The sequence below is a fragment of the Antechinus flavipes genome, chromosome 5 (genome assembly GCF_016432865.1).
Source record: "Antechinus flavipes isolate AdamAnt ecotype Samford, QLD, Australia chromosome 5, AdamAnt_v2, whole genome shotgun sequence".
NCBI classification, from domain to species: Eukaryota; Metazoa; Chordata; class Mammalia; order Dasyuromorphia; family Dasyuridae; genus Antechinus; species Antechinus flavipes.
In genome coordinates this window covers 80,808,898-80,831,808 of record NC_067402.1, presented here as the reverse complement: position 1 = coordinate 80,831,808, position 22,911 = coordinate 80,808,898, and the positions used below count along the sequence as shown (strand labels likewise).

The following is a 22,911-nucleotide window of genomic DNA, read 5'->3' as shown; positions in this document are numbered from 1 at the left end:
ATCATCTATATCATGTTTAATGTGCTAAAAATAATACCTGTTATCTTATTAGAATTCCTTAAAAGTAAGGTAGAAATAAAATTTTGCATTTAGAAATATATGCACGATGAACTTTGGAAACCATTATAATCTTTGTATTATGAAAAGAACCATTGGTGAGAAGCATATGTTTTTAAGGAAATTTCTGAAGAATTGATGATTTTGTATCTAAGGGGTTCGTAATCTTTTTGTGTGCCATGAACCTTTTTGGCAGGCTAGTGATGCCTATTCTACCCTTCCAGAATAATGCTTTTATGTGTATAAAATGATACATGTACATAGGCAAAAGAGACAAATTATATTGAAAGAATTATCAAAATATTTAAAAACTACAACCAAAGTTCAGACTTCAGGTCAAAAATCCCTGCTATAGGATAGAGATGCTTTAACTTTTGTAGATCATTGTTATTTTATTTATATTTTAAATCTGTTTAAAACAAGCTGTGTCAATGATAATTGTGGAAATATATATAAAAGAATTGCACATGTTTAACATATATTGATTACTTGCCATCTGAGGGAGGAAGTGGGGGAAAGAGAGGGAAAAAATTTGAAACACAAGATTTTGCAGGGGTGAATGTTGAAAATTATCTATGCATATGTTTTAAAACTAAAAAGTTTTAATAATAAAAAAAAACAAAATAAAATAACCTATGACAGGTTAAGTATCTAATTTTGTTAGTGAGGGAACTATTTCTACCAATGAAAATTGCAGCCTGTCTGTAATTTAATAAATGAGTTTTAGAAAAGTGCCTGAAGATTAGAGAAACTACTTGATTTGCTTGTGGTAACATAGTATCAAAAGAGAGATTTGAATTCCAATCTTCCTGACTTGATATCCAGCACTCTGCCATGCTATCTGGCCCCTATTTAGATAATATATGATACTGAAGTTAAATCATTCTTTAAACAATTCAGTTTCTAGAAGCAGAATGTAATATTTATGTGAAACTTTTATTAGCCTGGGAACTAATCCAGAAATAAAAATTCTTTCTTCTGCATGTATAAATCCTTCTTGCCATATTCAGCTAACTCAAAAATTGAGCAAATTTCATAAGAACTTTATCTTGTATGTGACATCTATTTTATATTTTTTATCTTCTAACTGTATCACTTAACATTTTGAAAATAGAAATTAATTGTGATATCTTTATTGTGCCAGTATTTTCATCCAGAAATTAGTTCTATGATTATCAAATCCCATAGTTTGGAAGACACCAATATCATATACTTATTGTATCCCTTATCTTATTGGAAAACCCTCTAACATCCTTATTATAGAGAATTCTTGCTGTTGGTTTTTAAATAGATACTATATATTATTTTTAAGAAAGCTCCATTTATTTCTATACCTTGTGCTGTTTTTTTTTCTTTGAAAAAAGGAATGGGTATGGCATTTTGTAAAAAACTTTTCTTGCATCTATTGTAATAATTATGAGATTTTTTTGTTTTGTTATTATGTCCAGTTATGCTTTTAATGCCTCTAATATTGAACCAGCTCTAAATTCCTGGAGTAAATCCAGCTTGGTCATAGTGTTGATCTTTGTAGTGTATTACTGTAGTTTCCTTGCTAATATTTTATTAAAATTTTTTAAAATTAATATTCATTAGAGAAGTTGATCTCCAGTTTTTTATTTTGATTGTCTTTGGCTTAAATATAAAAACCATATTTGTGTCATAGAAAGGATTTCATAAGATCCTTTGCCTATTTTTTCAAGTAGTTTATATAGTATTGGAATCAATTGTTCTTTAAATGTTTGGTAGACTGTGCTTGTAAATCCATCCGGTTCTGATTTGTCCAGAGAAAGAACTGAAACTGAAAAAAAAAAAAAGATTCTGAATGCAGATCAAAGCAAACTTTTAAAAAAACTTTATCTTTTTTTTTATCTGTGTTCTTTTGCTTATGCCTATTAAGGAAATATATTTTACATGAATGCACGGGTGTGAGCTATATCATATCTCTTGTCTTCTCAGAGAGGGGAGGAAAGGAAGGGAGAAAACTTGGAACCAACAATTTTCTAAAATAAATAATAAAATAAATAAAATAATAAATGATAAATGATAAATATAATAAATAAATAATAAAAATAAGAATTGTTTTTACATGTAAACAATTGTAAAAAGCAAATGAGAATGTTTGGAACAGCTATTATAGAGAATGGGATAGTGAATTGAATAGGGAGTAGTAGAATGATTTCCTTAATTTATTGAAAGTTAAGATGAAAGCACATAAATTTGTAGTATACCCAGCATTAGCTACCAAAATCATTTGGTGATTTGTCTAAGACAACACACTAGTAAAATTTTCAAACTAGGAGAGTTTGAACCCACATCTTTTGACTCCAGAACAAGTGTTCTTTCATGTCTAGTCCAACCTTCTTGACTTCACAAGTGAAGAAACTAAGTCTCAGTGATGTGAAGGAACTTACTAGAGATCATTCAGCTAGTTAGTGACACAATAGGATTTAGATCCAAATTGCCCTTTGGATTTAGGATTAGAGTTCATTCATTCATTCATTCATTCTTTATTTTATCAACCATTTATTGAGTACTCACTATGTGCTAGACAGTGTCTCAGGTGCTGGGAATATAAAGACAAAAAAGAAAGAGACCAAGTACATTGGGCCTACTTCTTTTATTATTTCCAATTTTTAAAAAATGATATGGATTGTATTTAGATTTATAAATTATCATCAAAGAAAATGTCTGAATTTTTATTACTGTTTTATTCCATCCTATGAGTTTGGATGATTCGTACAGAGAAATATTCAACTAATTATTCTTGACCTAGAATGCTGTTTATATTTCACATTATATTTTTTTCCTTTTGCCTAGTGCCTTTTGACTTTTTCTCATTAGAAATAGAACCATAGTTAATTTCTAGTCTTCCTTTAAAAGAGAACATCTCCAATTCCTGCTATGTATTAAACAAGAAGCCACATATGTGACTTCTTCCCATACTGTGTCCATTAGCAGGCAAGATCAAGGCATCAACCTTATATGGGAAGCATTTCAGTTAAGTGAGCTGTTAGGGCACCGCCAACCACTTTTACTCATCATTTGTTTTACTCTTATACTATTCATTTTAAAGGCAGATAATGTTTTTCATTTTATAGCTAGAAAAATTGAGTTAGGAACAGTTGATTGATATGTGAAAGGTCATTATCACATAGTTTTACTTTGATTTGAACTCCTTTTAACTCTTCCTCCAGTATTATATCAGAAAACAAATAGGCTAATTTCCAAAATGGAAAATAAGCAGTTTCCTCTTGTGTAATCTAACTATGAAATAAATGCCTATGTCAAATATTTAATGCAGTATTAATGCTATATACATACATACATATATATATATATATGTATATATATATATCTCCTTAAGATTTTTAAAGACAAACTCAAATTGCTTTTCTATTGTATTTTTTTTAGCTTTCCCCCTAAAGTTAACACAAGTTTGAAGCCCATGCAGACACTTATTGTTAAGTTTTTGCCTTCAGATCCTAATCGTTTCATTATTGGCACAGATATGGTAAGTAATAGTTAAAATTTCCTTCTATAACTAATTCCTTTCATTTCCCAGGATTTTCCCAAAATATCTTTAAAAATCGTTTTATGTTTTCGGTGTGAGTCAGTAAATTATTTTTCCTTATAAACTTAATGTGCTAACTTTCCCAGAATAGAATATATAGATCTAGAATTCATTTGAATACATGATCACTGGGGACTGATGAAATCAAGTAAGAGGTCTTAGATAAGAGAGTGCACGACTGACTATATAATATACCACAAACTCCAGTGAACTCTCTTTTTACTTCTGGAATAAAAAATTCCACTTTCTGGCATTTAAAGTTCTCCAAACCTGGACCCCACTTGACCTTTCCAGCCTTTTTATACATGATTCTCTCAAGCCTGTTTCTCATTTTATCTATAACCTCTGCATTGATCATTGGTGCACTTCCAACTCATGTTCCCCTCTTAGAATCCTCTTGTACTTCTTGAAGACTTCCCTTAAACCTCATTTGCTGCAGGAGGCCTTTCTTATTCTTCTCTCAGCTCTTTAAGTGCCTCTCCACACCCCAATAAAATTACTTTGTATTTGTGTTATATGGCCTTATATATGTTTATATATGTATATATTGTCTTCCTTGTTAAAATGTAAGTCTTCAGATTGGGAATCATTTTAATTTTTTTAAATCACCAGTGCTTAATACAGTGCCTGATGTGTAATAGGTTCTAATAAATGTTTTTTGATTGAATGATTGGAATATTTATCTAACCACTTCTGTCTACTTTAGATATCTATCATCAATTTCTTCATATTAATAGGGTGTTATAAGTCATGGGGCAAGACATGATTCGAAAGTGTCTCCAAAGCTTTTCAAACCCCAACAACGTGAAGAAAGACCAGTGAAAGTTACTGTGATTGACTTTTCACCATTTGGAGATCCAATGTTTTTGGTATGAAAGTTTTTGGGTTTTTTTAATATATTATTCATACTTGATCTATTCTGTTTGAGGAGCATGATCCTTGCAAAGATTTATCTGTAAAATATTGCACATGCAAACATTATGCTTGTTCTTTGAGCAAATAGGATGTTAATAATTTGGATATGTCAGGAGAATGGTGAATTTTTTTAAAATTAGTAATTTTTAAGTTAAAAAGGCGAAGATCTGTGTTTATTGTGAGAGGGAGAAAGTTCTTGAAGGCTGTGATAGACCAGAGGTCAGCTTTGGCAGGACTTTACTAAGCTACCAAAGGCCTGGAGTATGTGCTGAATGACTGTAAGCCATATGAGTATCAGTCAAAGGGTGCTGTCATTGGCTGGCTCCCAGACTCTTAAAATTCTTAAATTAAATTAAATTCATAAAAATTACCTTCCAAGACTTGGAATGATAGAGGTTTACATTGGCAAATGAAGTCATAGATCCTTGTAGTTTTGAAGTACACTATATAATTAAATGTACAACGTTATATTCTGTGAAATTTTCCCTTGATTATCTCTTGCAAAACAGTAAAATTGCCTTTTGATTGGCCCTTCTTCCTTTCTTTTTTATTACTTGTAATGTCTTAATTACATTTGTAGTTTAAAATAGCTTATAATAAATAGCAGCTCATGCTTTTCTGTATTCCTCCAACTAGTTTTAATCCCTTTCTCCAATTTTGCTATCCAGTTATAAGAATTGTGGTCTAAGAAATATTAAGATTGGGTGACTAGTAAATTTCTTGATCCCAGCATAATGTATAATACCTCCAAATGTTGCATTGGTATATTAATAATAGTTTTTACCCTTGGAGATAAAACAAATAACTATCTCATTAAGTAAAGCTTTCCTTATTCAGCACCTTGTTTTGTGTGCCCCTCAAAATCTGTAACCTAAAATTTAGAGAATTACAAAGATCATGAGAACAATCAGAAAAGTAATAATAATAATGATCTTCTAATACTCCTGTTCCTGTTTAAATAATCAAAAATATAAATGAATAATAATATTATTATCTTTTGATTAAATTCCAAATTTGTTATTGTTATTGGGGTTAGAACAACTTTGATTCAATAGGAAAAAATTAAAGACTATTTTGTTTCTTTTTCTTGAACAAGTTGGCTAATATCATTCATAATTACCTCTCAATGCATGTGCCAAGCTATATTCTGTGAAGGTTATAAATTAAAAAAAAAAAACAAACAATCACAAATTATTCCAAAAAATCCTAAAAAAAAAAAGCAATGAGATTTTTTTTTTTTGAGATGAAAATCAGAGTAGTGTCAAAATACTTTTCATTCAACCTTAGCTATTAGGTGATACATGAGATCACAGATCTGCTTAAATTGTCTGAGAATTATAGTAATCAAACAATTGTTGAATTTAAAAATTTTGTCAATACTCAATAGCTTACCTTTTCCAAATAATTATATTTTCTTTTCTAAATGTTAGAAATGTTTGAAGATTTGGTTTTAGTTATTGTATATATTCTCCCTTGGGAAATAACTTTTTGGAAATAAAATTATGAAATCAATTATATATTTTTTCAAAGGGCATTTAATTTATGTTATATTGGTCAAAAGAATCATAATTCCTTGATTTAAACTAAGTTTAGTTCATTTTGGAAGTGTGAGAGTTAATAAGTTAGTGGATTTTGGGTTATATAAGTAGTAAACGGGTAGAACAAATTTGTGACTGTAATAATAGTCGGCTGGTCTTTTGTATCCAAAACCAAAATGTGGTTTATTTATCTTTGGTTAACCTAATTATTTATCTTTTTTTTCTTTCTGTATTACAGGCTGGCTGTTCAGATGGAAGCATTAGATTGCATCAACTAAATTCTGAATATCCAATTTGTCAGTGGAATGACACCACAAATGGTCAGGCAGTTATTGCCTTAAAATGGACTCAGACAAGACCTGCTGTGTTTTTGGTCCAAGATGCTATTTCTAATATTTACATTTGGGACCTATTAGAAAATGATCTGGGACCTGTAGCCAAACAACTCATCTCCCCAGATAAGTAAGCCAGACAAAATTTATAATGGGATTGTTAGAAGTATTTCTTTGCATAAGATGATTGATGGTCAATCTGTGATCTTATGATTTTTCCTTCTCTATCTCAATTGATATGAGATCACTTAGGCCACATCAGAATGTTATAGGTTCTGAAACACTGCCTATTATTATATATCACATCCTATAACTCTTCTACCTCTTTAAAAAATTAATTATTGTTAATATTTGGTTAAATTCCAGGTTATTTGGATATTAGACTTATGCTCAATACCTAAGAATTGAAACCAGTACATCTAAGAGCAAAATCAATGAAAGAACATAAATTAAATCTCACCTTTTGAGGAATTTATAAGCACTGTTACTACAGTGGATGTAGGATTTAGTGGTAGGGATAGAGCAAACTTCTCTGGGTATTCCTTTTGAAAGATAAAATGTATTTATGCTATATAAGTATTCTTGCAACCTCTGAATAGCTTTAGTGTATCTGTTATTTCATTTACATGCCATATTTTGTGATGCTTTAATTGCCACTTAATTTCAATCTATTCTTATAGTTCTCTTACTTTTAAGCTTTTTATAGGATTATTACTAAACCAATGATTATTCTAGAATGATGGTTTTTTCCTACTTCTGTAAAGGAGTCAGTAATAAGATGACAGGCTCTAAAAGGTCATCTGGTTGAACATCCTCTTTTTACAGATAAAGAAAAGAGGCCTAGAGAACTTAAGTGACATCTTACTAACATCATCAAGGTAGTAAGTAGTAGAGTTTGGATTCAGACCTACATCCTCTGGCTCCAAATTCAGCATTATTTTCAGAGCATCATTATTTGTCAAGTAAGCTAACTTGAAAGGCAAAATTTTTATATTTATTAACTAATTATAATCAAAATAATTTGCAAGATAATCTTTTTAATATTGTGGGCTACTAAGAAAATTAATTGCTACTCAAAAGTGTAACAGCAGAGAAATATGAAGACAGAGGGAAACTTTTAATATATTATTAAGAGAGAAGAGGAAGATGGGTTATAGCTTACATAATTGGAAGCTATACATTACAAGATACCCCATGTATATTTTGTTATTTGTATTGAGTCATTGGCAGGAGGTTACTAATTGCTGCTCAAAGATAGTTAATCAACCTTGCCTCAGTTTGGAGAAAGTCTAGGAAAACTATTAGAAGTAACTTAAGCCTCTTAGGAACCTTCTAGGGAGGTGAGCAGGCAAATTTCCAAAACAGTTTTACATGTTAATTGGCAACAAGTAAACAATAAGAGCAACAGCAAATATGAAGTAAGTGCTATGTATTTAAAAATTGTACATTAGTCTTTCTTATCGAAAAGAAGGAAAAATTAAAGGTTCCCTTATAAAATGGACAAAGGTATTTCAAGGTAAAAGACAAAAATGAAAGAATCTGAGGAAACACAAGAGAATCTTGACTTCTACCACATTGACAGGTAGAAAAACTAGAAAAAGAAAATGCAAAAAAGGTCCCTAAACATTTGGAACAAAGAATCAGTTTTTTGCACAACGGGAAGAGTAGAGTAGGGAATCTATGCAAGAAAATGTTGTGTATTCATAGAATGCTAATTTGTATGCACAGGTGGCGATAGTAATTATCTGGTAAGGATCCGAAGATGGAGAGATCCTAGCATAAGTTGGTGATTCCTGGCTCAGGAATACTGAAGTAGCTATTTATAGAACTGATTGACATGAATGGCAGAGAGATCTGCTGCCTTTTTAGAATATATATATTTAAGATGTGACAGATGGCTTCCAAGACTTATCAAATCTGATATACTTTACCATTTATGGTGAGTCATATGGAGATAAATGATAGTTTCAGATGGGATTTAAAACACTTTGATAGAAATCATGAAATACTGAATGAGAAAATGAGGTTAGAGATGTAGTGGCATTTTAATAATTTCCAATGAAATACAAGGACACCCCTATCTAAATATTATATAAATAAAAATGAATAATTTTTTTGTATTCTTCACCCATTTGTATTTGCGAACTTCATAAACAATCCATGACTAAATGACATATTGTTAAAATAGCATACTGGGTTTTTAATTTGTAGAGGAAATAAGAAACACAAAGGAAAAATGTCCAAGGCCCCTAAAATGTTCAATGATACCAGATAGAGATTTGAAAAGCAAAAAATTATATTTGTTATAGTTTTGGTACTTCTTAATTGTGGAAATGTAAAGAATCAAATCCAGAATATAGTGTACAGAGATGTGCATATCTATATATCTATATATTTACTCCTCAATTTGTAAATTCCCCAAAAGTTTATTTTCAAATAAGTTGTTTGGAAATCAGACTATAGTTTCTTACAGAAACAGTATAATAGATAATGTCTAGGTTCCCACTTGGCCAGAACAAACTATTTAATATTGTTAGATTATTTTATAAGCTTCCATTTTTTCCTATCAGAAAATATACATTGAATTCTTAACTATAGAAGTCAATTTTTACCCCTTCCTTCCTTCCTTCCTCTCATCTTGCTATTCTAAAAAAAAACTCTTTCACCCTTCTTGCCACCCTGCTGAAGAAAAGGGACTCCATTCTCCTGATGCATCTTTGGGAGAAGTGTATTCTTTATTCCCTCCCTTATTTCTCCTAGGAGTGAGAAAGGATTCCATTCTAATTCTCCAGCACTTTTCAGTTTTTTTGTTATGACTTCTTACGGCTTTTGAGATTCTGTACAAACTAAAGATAAAGCAGTAAAAACTGGGCATATACTTTTGGGATCACATATCATTCAGGTATAGAACAGATTTATGAAGTTGGAGATACAAATTAGCAGAAATATATTTTTTTTGTTTGTAGATTATTCTTATAAACATTTTATATAGATGGGAAAGCAAGTCTATGGGTCTGTGATTGTTGATGTTCTCTTGGTTATGTTTTTAGTAATAATGATTGGTTTTTATTAATTAACAATTCCATATCTTTCACTAAAGATTATATTTTTATTTTCAGGGAATAATAAGTGTTCAATTATTTAGAAGAAATATTATATAACATAGTCAGAATATCTGTTCTTGGTTTCAAAAACAGTAGAACAGAGGAACATTATTTAAATTGAAGAAGGGATTTGGTTTAGGCATAAAGGAAGAACTCTTGATGCACTGAGGTCCCAAGCACATGAGGCTAAATAGTAATTGGACCATACTCTATTAATATATAAGCTTGGAGAAAGAATGGCCCCCGCTCACTCTTTGTGCAAGTCCTGATATGTTGTATAGGAAATGACGATTTTGGTGGGTGGAGGCAGGGGAGTGGAAAAGGAAGGGGAAAGAGAGACTTTTGGTATTGCCATTGGGACGGTTTGCTCAGCTCAGATCTCTCTTTGTTTGCTGGCTTCCTGTTGCAACTGCCCATATTGCTATTGCAGTCTTTCTTGCCTATATTTGCTATCGCAATCCTTATTCATCTCTTCACTTCAATAAATATTGAAGATTTTTCCCTTAAAAAAAAAAAAAGGAAGAACTCTTAGTCTTTAGGATGTTTGATAGGTGATCAGTTAACAGTGGTAATTGGAGAATATCTCTTTTTTTTGTAACTTTTAAAAATATATCAAATATATTTGGCATATTCAGAGAGGTTGACACTATGGCTACTAAAGAACCATTTTAATTCAGATAGCATATGATAGCTAAATAGTATTTTTGTTTTTATATTTTTAATTATGACTTCATGGATTATAGGTTTAATATTAGTAGTTTAATATCCATTTAAAATATTATTTTAATATTTCCCATTTTGATCCATAAATAGTATATTTTATTACCCTTACTGCATCACAATATAAATGGTCTCAGCCTTTCTGCCATGAAGACTCAGTGTTAATCAGCCATTAACTAATGTTCCCATATTTGTAATGATTAATTTTTATCTGCAATTGATATCAGTAATTGAATAACAGGTCACCCATAATGTACCTGTTTTATGTAATTATTAGAAATGATTGCCTAGAACTACCTTTTACCCTACTATTTGTCATAAATAATGACTATGCTTCTATTTATCTTTTCCAATTTTCTTGATCCATCTGCACCAGGATGCCTGACGGACATTCTTATATCTTAAAGCCAACTTCTTTCTAGTTACCTCATTTATACTCTTTACCTTCCTCACACTAATCACTAGGTGTATTACATTGGGAATAGATTGAATTTTCCTGACAACTATCAAGTCCTCCAAATTTTATGAATGTCTTCCTATGTCTGTCTTTGTAGCAGGGCTCCTCACTGTGCAGTGATCTTTTGGTCTGACATTCCAATTTTTCCACCTTCTAGCTCCAAATTACCTTTCCTGCCTGGTTTTCTATTAGTGTCCTGTGTGCATTTACACTCCAATTCAGTGGATTCTATCAAATATAATTGTCTTCTCCTTGCAAGACTATTTCCTGGGCCTTGAGCCTTCAAAGAAAAAACCACAATCTTCCTTGTCTCCTCAAGGGATTTGCATTTTTGTGAGTCTGGAGTGAGGACACAAGATGTGAACAAATAAGGAAATATAAGATGTGAAGATTGAATGAACACTGACAATGAGGGGAGTCAGAAAGAGCTTTATAGAAAAGGGGTGCTGAGGTGAGCCCTAAAAAAAGCTTAGATTTCTCAAAGGCAGAGGGTCAGAGGTAGTGTATGCTAATTAGAAGAAAGGAGGAGTAGTCTGGAAATAGGAGATGGAATAGAAAGGCAAATTTGGGCTGTGAACACAAAATAAGTGAAGGAGAAATGTGAAATGACTGGAAAGACAAGTTGGAGCTAGATTACAGAACTTTAAGTGAAAAGCTGAAGAGATATATTTTATCCTAAAGGCTCTAAGAGAAGAGTCATTAAAAATCTTTAGTGAAGTGGCTTAGGCAGACCCATGTTTTAGGGATACTAATATAATGTCCATATGGAAGATGGATTGGAGAAAGGAAAGAATTAAAGTAGAGAAATCAGTTAGGAGACTTATAATATTCCAGTGAGAGATGATGAAAACCTGAAGGGGGAGGGTAAGTGACATGGTCATATGAATGGGGAGAAAGAGATCCAAGAAAATGTGGTAGCTCAAGATGGAGTGAAATGGTTAAAAGAACATTTATTAAATATGGGGGGGATCTGGACATGTTTCTCAGGGAAGGGATCAATATATAAGGTTGGGGATGTGAGAAAGGAAAAAATGGTTAAAGACAGAATCTCCTAGAAAAGAAGGAAAGGGATCCAAGGCAAAGGGTCTCTTCTTCTATTGGGATCAGCAAGGAGGAGAAACTTGGGAATTACATAGAAGCTTGCTTATGTTGAATAGACTCCCTTTATAAATAAAGTAGGTGCATAAAGGGGAAGAAAGTGAAGGTGATGGCAAAGGTGGCTTGAGAAAAAAAGAGGTTGGAAACAGTCACTCTGGGAAATATGAAAGTCAGGCAACATTGGCCAATCTGGATTGTTCAGCTTTATTCATACATGTCTTCTTCTTTACTTCCCCTGTGCTTTTTCTAATACTACTTATACCTTATGCAGTTCCATTCTGTACTTTAAACATTGACATCCTCCCAGCTGTACCTAAGTATCCTTGCTGGAAAGCTATAGCATTTGGTTTGCATCATATTCATGTCACCCACAGCATCATGGGATTTGGATTGGATTTGGAACTGAAAGGGATCTTCGAGTCCATAAAGATTAACCTCATTTTGCAGAGGAGGAAATCAAAGTCCCAAAAAGGAAAGTAGCATGTCCAAGGTTATACAGCTAAGTGATAGAGCTGATTTTTGAACTTGGATTTCCAGATCTAATATATTTTCCTAAATACTACTTGAAGGTGAGGGAAACATCAGATCACAATATTATAAATATTTTTGTTCTCTACTTTGTTGAGAATTAATCCTTCAGTGCCTGAGGATAGCTTTAATCTAGATGATAACTCCTCCTTCAGAGCAAAGAATTAATCTATCCTATTCAGTTCAATTCAGCAAGGGTTTATTAGCTTCCAGTATCCAAGGCATCAAAAAACTTGCAGATTCAAAACTACCTTTGCCTTTTGACATTATGTATAGGGACACGCAATATACATGTCTTTAAGATAATTTGTGCCAAGTTAAGAAGAGAGAAAGCTTTAGCAACTGGACAAACTTCACCAAGGAGATGATAACAGAAAACTGCAGATCTGGAAGCACATTTTCATTGTAAACAAATTCATTTCTAGTTTAGGCTAATGCTGGGCAAGTTAGATATCTTTGGTTTACTCTTTATATTTTGGGGACCTAGAAGAATGAAGGGAATTGCTGTGTTCTCTCCATACCTAGACAGATTAGAGAGGAAAAGAAGATCGCCTTTTTCTATCAGCGCTGGGAGGAAGAAAAAGGAATATCAGAGCTGTGCAGAAATAGTATACCTTCTCTTGAAATTTTCAAGTTTTCAAACTAGTGACTCCTGTGCCAGAAAATACTTTGTTTGGTGGATTTGTTTGTTTTAATATTATTTTTCTTTTTAATATGCAAGCATGCCTTTTGATTTGGAGAACACAGAAACCAGTTTGCATAATGCAAATTCACATGAAACAAAAGTTCATCAGTGAAACTATTTTTATTCTTGCATGAGTAATGAAAGAAACATCTTCTATAAATGTTTTGTTTTATAGTAATACATTATGTCTGAACTTGCATTATCTACTTTTAAATCTTATCACTCAATTTTTTTTAAAAGTAAGTTTTTCAAGGTTTTATGTGAAGTTATAATGGAAAGAAGTCTGGACTGAATTTGGAATAAGATGAACGTTGTTTGATTTCTGGCTTTTGAAATACTCCACTTCTTGTGGCCTAAGTTTCCTGATATGTAGACTCAGGAGAGTTGACCTCCAAGGTCCCTTTAGTGCCAAATCTGTGATCCTATGAAGTAAAGAAAAAACAGAAGTGATAAGGGGTATCTATTCCAAATATGACTTATACTTGTGAATGGAGACAGGAGACAAAGGGGAACATAAAGTAATCCAATTTGGCAGAAATGTAATGTCAGTCAACAATAATAATAAGAGTATTGTGTGTCTCCTTATAATTGATCTGGCTGTAAATAAATGCTTTCTCATTTTAGGCTCATAGCTGCAACAGTCATGGGTGATCCAGAAAAGACAAACAGATTCCTTGGTCTGGCACTGGCCAGAACATCTGGGATGATTGAAATCCAGTACCTAAAGAAGAAATGGGCATCACCCAAGAAGGAGGAACAGAAGAAACTGCGTTTGCTTTTGCAGGATGTCCTCTAGAAATGGGGGGGAAATGGAAAAACAAGGGATTCATAAATGATGAGCATTACCCAGAGAATTTTTATTCAATGATTAAAATGCATTAGGTGTTACTAAGAGGTATATACTTTAATAGCTAATACATCTATATGCATGTATATTTCTGTAAATAGAATTTATATACGTATATATATATATTTTGTATATAATTCATTTTACTATTGACTTCAGCATTTCTACTAAAATCAATATTTTTGAACAGAAAAAGAAATGACACTTTCATATCTATTGAACTTAAAAGGAAATACATATTATAGTCACTCTCAGCGTGTTGTTTATGAAGAATCTTTGTATATATATTTTTCAGAATAGTTCTAAAATATGATCATCAGATTTATCACTGGTTTTTAAATCATCTACCATGAAATGAATTTTAATGGACTATTTCTTATTCACACAAAAATATCTATGTCTATCCAAATTAAAAGCAGTTCTACTGTTGAAATTTTCTTTGCTAGTATGTTTTTTTTCCCCCCAAAAAAGTCCTGCCTCATTTTTGGTTACCATTTTAGCAGCATTTATCCAGTCTTGTATTAAAGAAAATTTAAAGTAGAAGAAATCTGAGAGTAATAGACTTTTTCCAATATGAAAACTGGAAGAAAGGACATTATTATGTAGTTTAATTTTTTTTCACTTGAGAGATAAAGTCTACCCATACCCAAGAAGACTTACTTAAGCTGATATGATCAGCCATGTAGAATCCTGATTCTCAGCCATTGCTCTTTCTATTATATCCGACAAATCTTGGCTAACAACTCTTCAAAGTTACATGAAAAAGTGAACATTTAGAAGCATTTCTTTCTTTCATGGACTGTGAAAAAAGTACATATGTCTCTTTAAAGATCTATGCAGAATAAATTCAGCAAGAAAAATAGATAACAATCGACTCCATAGACAATTCATATGGGAGTTGTCATTATTAGTTCCACTCTTGATAAAATGTAGCAAAAGAATCTTTCTATTTGGAATGGAATTTTGCAATCATCTAGTCTTTTTTCCCTGAATCCAAAAATGCTTTCTGCAACCCTGCCATGGCTTTCTATCTTCTCCCTAAACATTTTCAGTGATGACCAGACTAGTTCCTCACTTTATAAGAATTTCATTGTTATATTCCTCAAAATATTAGAATAAAAGTTCTTTATTCCTTTGAGTTAAAAATCTACCTTACTATACTGCATCATGAACCTATTGGTTTTAGTCCGGCACTTTGTATGTTTTCAAATATTTGAAGATACCTGCCAAGCATCTTTAAAGTTTTCTCCTCTCTAAACATCCTAGTTTCTTTTTCATAAATCATGTAATATGGTATCCATATCATTCATGATACAAGGTTATTCTCCTTTGGACACAATGTAGTTTGTTAGTCCTTCTCTAAAATGTGGTGCTACTAATAGAACACTGTATTCCATATCTAGCCTGGATATTAATGAAACTAGACTTTCTTGGATTCAGGACGTGTGGTTCAAGCTAAAAAAAAATTCTCTTTTATTGATGTCTTTTGACATCACTTTAATTTTTCAATATATCCTCCCTTCCTCTGCAACCTAACTTATAACTGTTAAATTCTCTGGATTGTCCCACTCACTCAGCGTCACAGTATCCTTGGGGAGTAACTATCCTAGATTTCAGGGTACTCTCTGGATCTCCACTCCTAAAGCTATAATTTACAAGCCCTCAGAAGTTTACCTTTAGTAGTCATATAATGGAAATAGTTTAAAAGATGTTTATTGAAATGGCAGAGTAAGAAATAGTAACTACAAAACATCCTTTCCATAAACCCAGAGTGCATTCTTCCACAAATGTTGAGTTAGTGGTAAGAATGTGTTCGTATGTTAGAGAGGTACAGAGAAAATCCCGATGGCCAGGATGCCCCCTAATACCTTAGGACTCCAAATGTCTTATTGCTGTTTCCTAGCTGCTTTCTGCTGGAAACATTATCATTGCTGAAGACATTGCTCCATTTATTTCCCTGGGCTTCCTTCTGTATTTTACAGGTATCTCCCAGACTTGAGTCTCACTTAGGAGCAACGTCTCCTTTTGGTCTGCACTGTAAAAAGCCAAATTGCCATGACTGATGAGAGGGGAGCAGGGGAAATCTCTCCTACCCTATGTGTGGGATAGTGAACTCAAAATCAGAGACTGTCAGAGTAAGAAAAGCAAAAAGGGGTTTATTGCTATCTCGAGAGAAAGGACAACTCCCAATAGACAGTGTCAGTAGAGCAGTGCAAAGTACAAACTGCAGGAACAAAGGATTATATGGACCCTAATCAGAATCCCCCACTCCACCCCACCCATTGGCTGGAGGGTTCTGATTTGTCCAGAGACTAAATCCCCCCAGAACACACTTTACTGTATTAGGTATTTAAATGCTAATGAAAGGGGGGGGGGGTGAAGAGACAGGAAGGAAATGTTTGTTCATAAGACAAATACCTGCAGCTTTTAGCTATTGTTCAACTTTTTATTGCAAAATCTCAAGTCACAATTAGGGCATAAATTGAAGACATATCCTTATGAAAAGGTCTTTACTCAGTTAATACCATTCAATTCCTTCTCTTTATTTATTATCCTTTGAACATCTCTCATACCATTCTTGATACATTTCCTCAACCATCTTGTTCTCAGTCTCCAAACCCTCTGGCTCTAGTTTGCCTTTTTTCTACTGGAGTACTGCTTCTGTAGTCTGAGTGGCTTGGTCTGCTAATAAATCCAGTGATTTTGTAGTCTGATTAATAATTATTTTGACTCAGAGTCCAATGAGCCCATTCAGCATACAAATTGGGGTTCTATATCCCCAACTCCCATTGGGGGCCATCACCTCAACCATTTATGTCCCCAGTAATTAAAGTAGGTAACCTTTCGCAAATAAAAATGCCTATTATGAAAGTCAGCAACAATAAAAATGCTAAGAAACACAGATATATGCATCTAGCAACAGATAGATGACTAGGCCAAATATATATTTAGGATATAATGACCACATTTTCAAATAGGAAATTGCAAGATCTTACATATTTGAAATGTGCTCACAGCTTTTACTGAACACTTGCCTTGATGATCGAAATTTGCTGTAAGAGGAAAAAGTTGGGACACGATTAGAATCAAAAACTGGTGCCTGGGACATACATACATGAGACATACATGTGTGTGTGTGACGTGACAGGACAAAGCATCCTTAGCTAATTGTATGCAATAACAATTCCACCTTATAGCCAGACTCAGGAAAAATCAGATGATTTCTTATTCAAAGGAACACCACTGGGAAAATGTCAGAAGGATCCCATCTTAAATGGAAGTCAAGGTTGTCCTCCCAACTCTTGCCCAGATACTAACCTCCATCTGTAACACATTCTTGAGTAACTTGTGGCATATTCCTTTCAGATAGTGGATTACCGGTTTGATGATCCAGTAGACAATCATACCTGAATTCAAAACTCAAGTATCAGCTGCAGTCCCAAGAGATTATATCTCAAATATCAAGTCTCATTAATCAAAGCTTCAGGTGAATTTAACTCTCAGGGACCACATATCCTAAATAAGTATTGACTATAATTTTACATTGATAAGAGTAAGAAATGTATTCTAGAAAGTTCACAGTTTATCTTCATATCTAAGTAGATGGGTTTTAAATTCAACATTATGCAAATCACTTTAAAGATGCTCAATAAACCAATCTATTATCAAAACATGTTCAGATATTAACGAAATAAACCAATCTCATAAGGGGAAAGCTCTTCTCAGAATCTCTCTAAACAATGAGAACAGGTTTAAATGACAATATAACCAATTAAAACTCACATAGAGTATAGAATGTCCTAATTTCACATTAAAAAATCCTATCAGAATTCTTCATCCTAAAAAATGTTAATTCAACTTCCTCCAATCTAGGAGTTCCTATAAACTTTTCTGGGAATATAAAAAACAGGTACAACATCAATATTGTTAAATTTTTTCTAAAATTTCCACCAAATATTGCAAAGTCAATTTTAGAGGTTATAAATTGTCCTTAACCGTCCATTCTTGAGGTTCCTTCATAGGTCCTTTAAGTGTGGTGTTCTCTGCCTCCAAACTGTAAGTTCAGTCATCTGGAGCATCTGCGTAAGGTCCTTCCCACTCTGCTTTTTCCAAGGCTTAAACAAGTATCCAGTTTCTTGGAACTGCAAACTCCAAAGGTATTGTCTGAGCCAGCAGTCTTTGCTTCCAGAGAGTTAAAAAGGATAAGGACGCTGTCAGTATATAATTCCTTAAAAATTTATCCTTTATTTTAATAGAGGGTCTTTTCCTTTTACCTTCCAAATGAAATAAACCAATCTCATATGGGGAAAGTCCCAGATCACTTCTGAGAACAGTTCTAATTTTTTAACAAAGCAATAGGCAAACATTTGATCCAAGGCAATATAGTCTTTAACATCACATTTTCTTAGGAATCTGATTCATTTTCACTTTCCCTGATAAAGGAAGATGCCCAGATTTATGGAATTGCCACTCAATTTACAGTCCTTCCCCATTATTTCCTATAAAACCTTAGAAGTAAATTTTTTTTATCAGAATCGAGTCTCTACCAATGCATAGTTAGCCGCAACTTATTCCAGTGTTATTCTACTAACCCATCTTAAAGCAACAGAGCCCAGGGAAAAGCTTCACCCATCCACTGTATCTGAGTTTTCCCCACTGGTATCATTTCATTAAGACCTAACCTAAATATTTTGAAGCCAGGCTCTGTTTTCCTCTAGAGAGATACCTCCTCAATAACTTATTTATCTTTAGACTTATTATATACCTTTCAGATATAATTTGTTCTGCAATTACACATATCCCTATATCCCAAATTTTCTTGCTTTTACTTCTTTGTTAAAGGGAGAAAGCATGACAAAATTTAAGATTAATATTCTAAATAGCTTTGGAACAATTTTCACAAAATTTATACCACACATCCAGCTAGGCTGATGTGTTAAAGCACAGCTCATACAATCTTTGCAAATTCCCCAACATACAATTTAGAAAGTAACATAGTAGGTTAAATATATTTCATCTAATTAGGAGATACAAACATGTGACCTCTAGGTAAGTTACCAGAGAATCAAAAATTTAAATTTATAATCAAGTCAAATACAGATTTTAAATTTCTAGTAACAATACTTTAAGATTAATGCACACATTTCTAAAATATTATACCAGAATAAACAAGTTCAGTTTTAGCATGCATTAGTTAATAGTAATTATTTCATGGAATTTCAGAATTAGAATTTCAATTTAAAAACACACAGAGCTCCAAAATTTAAGGTGGCAGAAAACTGTCCTTTCCAGTCTATCTATAGGGCTTTAAGAAATTGGCAGAGTTTAGGACCCTGGAGGAGAGAGGGTAAGAAAATTTGGACCCAGATATCTTGCTGCAGGTCTGTGTCCAGTGATTAGCCCAACCTCCATGCCAGAAATGCTGGGAGCCATGTGGAAGATGTTGGGGTACCAGCGCAAACCCCAGAAGAATCAGATCAGCGAGGGATACCCGCCTAGCCAGGATAGATTTTCACAAACCTGAGAAACTTGGAAAATCCCAGAAAGGGCAGTTTTCCCCTTCTGCAGCTTTTCTGTAAACCTCAACTTCTGGCCCTCTGAAGTCTTTTAGTCATGTAAATTAGCTCTACAATACAATACAATATATTGGGGCAGCTAGGTAGTGCAGTAGATAGAGCACCAGCCCTGAAGTCAGGAGGACCTGAGTGCAAATCTAATCTCAGACACTAGCTGTGTGACCCTGGGCAAATCACTTAATCCCAATTGTCTCAGTTTAAAAAAAAAATTACAATAGACTAACTCAAGTTAACTGTTAGATAGACAGTGCCAAGCAGCTTTATGATTACTCTCAAAACCCCAGAATCTTGCCAAAGTGTTTTAGCAGTTGATTTAACTATTTCTGCAGATCTAAATTGGCCAGTTCTAGGTACACAGAAAGGTCACTTTTTTTTTCCTTTTTGGTGTGAGTTAAAACTTTACCAATCTCATAAGTAGTCTTTCCTCTCTCTAGCTAAATGCTATTTGCTTAAGTCCAATTATGGACAAAACAAGCACTTTTAAATTCCAAATAGCTAGATCTTTTCCTTTGTAATTTGGCTGACAGAAACACAGAAGACAAAATACAGGAAACAGGCACACAAGCATACAGGCACACACATATACATAAGAACTCTTTTTCTTGGCTCTACTTTGAAGTGGAAGCCAGGAGAGGAGCTCTGGAGCCAAAACCTTAGCCAGACAGCCAGATATCTGTGAAGGCTCCTTTGAATTTACACTCAGCCCATCAGGAGATGGGTAATTCTTCTGAGCCTAGGACACCTATACATTTTGATACTTCATCCCAATTCTTTCTAAAGATCTATCTTCCTGGGACACTAGATAGGAAAGCCAGCTAGATTATCCTTTCCCAAAATTCACAGTTTCTTGTTCTCTTTAATGAAAGACTAATACAGTCTTACCAAAGTAAAATAAGATAATTCTTACAGACTAGAAGTGCTTAGGATTTTCACAATATCAAAGGGAAATAGGAGCTTTTAAAATCTAAATCGACTGTAACCACCTAAATCCTTCTAATCCCCAATCATTCTGGTAGGCTCACCATTTCTTGGCTGAGAATCTCTTCTCTTCTCACCCTTCCATTTTTGCTTTCTCTGTCTTTTTTCAGGAGTTTAACCAGAGTGGGAGCTCTTCAGCAGAGTCCAAGGACCACTGGAGAACTCTCCAAAGGACATCTGCCCAAGGATTCAGTATGGGAGCTACTCCTCATGAACAGGAATTATCCTGTAATGAGCACCCACACTGTGTGGGACATTGAACCCAAATTAAAATCAGACACTATCAGAGTAAGAAAATCAAAGGGTTTATTATGAACTTGGAAGAAAGGGCAACTCCCAACAGACAAGGTATCAGTAGAGTGCAAAGTGTAAATTGCAAACACAAGATTATTTAGACCCTAAGAAGCCTCCCTATCCTACTCCACCCTCTGATCTTTTCTCCCATTGGCTGAGAGACTAATTTATCCAGAGACTAAATATGGATCCCAGAATACACATTACTGTTTTAGGTACTTAAATGCTAATGAAAAGGGATGAGGGAGAGAGATAGGAGGGAAATTGTTTAATAGTCTAAGATAATTGAACACCTGAAGCTTTTAGCTATAGTTCAACTTGTTACTTTGAAGTCTCAAGCCATTATCAGAGGAAAGGTAGAAGTCACATCCTTATATAAGAGGTCTTCACCCAGTTTATTGTATACCCTTTCTTCTCCTTTCTCCCTTCATTTCTCCCTTTCCTCTCCCAAGAGGCACAAGGGAAATTTTCAAAAGCAGCGTTCTTCCTTAATAACTAGCTCTCTTCTCAACTATCAGGAATAACTAATTCCCTCAGTGACTGTGTCTGCAGAGCTGGCTCATTTACTTTTTAAAGACAATTAGAGGTGTTGCTGATCTAGTTGATAGAGGAAATTCATACCTCCTAAAGTAAAGTATAAAGTTTGGTTTCTTTATGTACTTCCTATACAAGCTGTGAATTAACTTTTTTTCTAATAAATTTATTTTTTTTTAACACACATTACTTTATGAATCCTATTGGGAGAGAAAAATTCAATCAAACAGGAAAAACTATGGGGGAGAGAAAAAAAATAGAAAAAAGAAATGAATTTAGCATGTGTTGATTTACGTGCAGTCTTCCTTAGTTCTTTTTCTGGATGCAGATGGCATTTTCTGTTCAAAGTCTATTGAGATTGCTTTGGATCACTGAAGTACTACCGAGAAGAACCAAGTCTTTCATAGTTGATCATATATTATACAATATATTCCTGGTTCTACTTGTTTTGCTCAGCATCAGTTTGTGTAAATCTTTTTAGGCCTTTCTAAAATCAGCTTGTTCATTATTTTTTATAGAAAAGTAATATTCAATTAACTTCATATACCACAACTTGTCCAGTTCAGTCATTGATGGGCATCTACTCATTTTCCAATTCTTTACTACCACAGAAAAAGCTACTACAAACATTTTTGCACACATGAGTCCTTTTCCCTCCTTTATGATTTCCATGGGATACTGATCCAGCAATGGCCCTGTTGGGTCAAAGGGTATACACAATTTTATAGCTCTTTGGGCATAGTTCCAAATTGCTCTCCAGAATAGTTGGATTATTTCACAACTCCACCCATAATGCATTAGTGTCCCAGTTTTCTCACCTTCCTTCCAACATTTAGCATTATTTTTTTTCTTGTCATTTTAGCCAGTCTGAGAATTGTGAGTTGGTATCTAAGAGTTGTTTTCATTTGCATTTCTCTAATAGTGATTTAGAGCATTTTTTCATATAATTATAGATGGCTTTAAATTTGTCATCTGAAAAATTGTTCATATCCTTTGACCATTTATCAATTGGAGAATGACATATTCTTTTTAAAAAAATTAATAGCTTTTTATTTACAAGTTATATGCATGGGTAATTTTACAGCATTGACAATTGCCAAACCTTTTGTTCCAAATTTTCCCCTCCTTCCCCCCACCTCCTCCTCTAGATGTCAGGATGATGATCAACACATGTTAAATATATTAGAATATAAATTAAATACAAAATAGGTATATATGAATGACTTATATTCTTTTAAATTTGACAAAGTTCTTTATATACTTTAGAAATGAGACCTGTATCGGAAACACTAGCTGTCAAGATTTTCCCCCTTCCCTTTTAATCTTGTTTCTGTTGGGTTTTTTGGGGTTTTTTTGCAAGACCTTTTTAATTTAATGTAATCAGAGTTCTCCATTTTGCCTTTTATAATGTTCTCTAATTCTTTGGTCATAAATTCCTTTCCTCTCCAAAGATCTATTAGGTAAATTATCCCTTGCTCTCCTAATTTATTTATGGTATCATCCTTTATGCCCAAATCATGTACCTTATTTTGCTATGGGGGGGTGAAATGTAGGTCTATGCCAAGTTTCTGACATATTATTTTCCAGTTTTCACAGCATTTTTTGTCAAATAGTGAGTTCTTATTTCAGAAGCTGGAATTTGAGGGTTTATCAAATACTAAATTACTATAGGTCTTG

General features: G+C 33.3%; 1 protein-coding gene and 1 long non-coding RNA gene across 5 annotated transcripts in view; one reads left to right on the top strand and one right to left on the bottom strand.

Moving 5' to 3' along the window:
- DYNC2I1 (dynein 2 intermediate chain 1) overlaps positions 1 to 14,285 on the top strand; it is an 80,022-nt gene extending 65,737 nt beyond the window's left edge. For all 3 annotated transcript variants that reach the window (XM_052000134.1, XM_052000133.1, XM_052000135.1), the window contains 4 exons: positions 3,469 to 3,568; positions 4,366 to 4,497; positions 6,320 to 6,543; positions 13,630 to 14,285. In XM_052000134.1, the coding sequence (XP_051856094.1) occupies positions 3,469 to 3,568; positions 4,366 to 4,497; positions 6,320 to 6,543; positions 13,630 to 13,801 (628 nt within the window). In that variant the 3' untranslated portion in view covers positions 13,802 to 14,285. The remainder of the gene's footprint in view (positions 1 to 3,468; positions 3,569 to 4,365; positions 4,498 to 6,319; positions 6,544 to 13,629) is intronic.
- On the bottom strand, positions 3 to 22,076 carry LOC127563949 (uncharacterized). 2 transcript variants are annotated; one of them, XR_007954157.1, is made up of 3 exons: positions 20,451 to 22,076; positions 17,171 to 18,034; positions 3 to 1,855 (listed from the first exon to the last, which is right to left on the bottom strand). It is a non-coding gene; the product is annotated as an uncharacterized LOC127563949 (long non-coding RNA). The 2 variants fall into 2 exon arrangements; XR_007954156.1 differs by lacking the exon at positions 3 to 1,855 and having other exon boundaries at positions 16,781 to 17,259.
- Between the last annotated feature and the right edge of the window lie 835 nt (positions 22,077 to 22,911).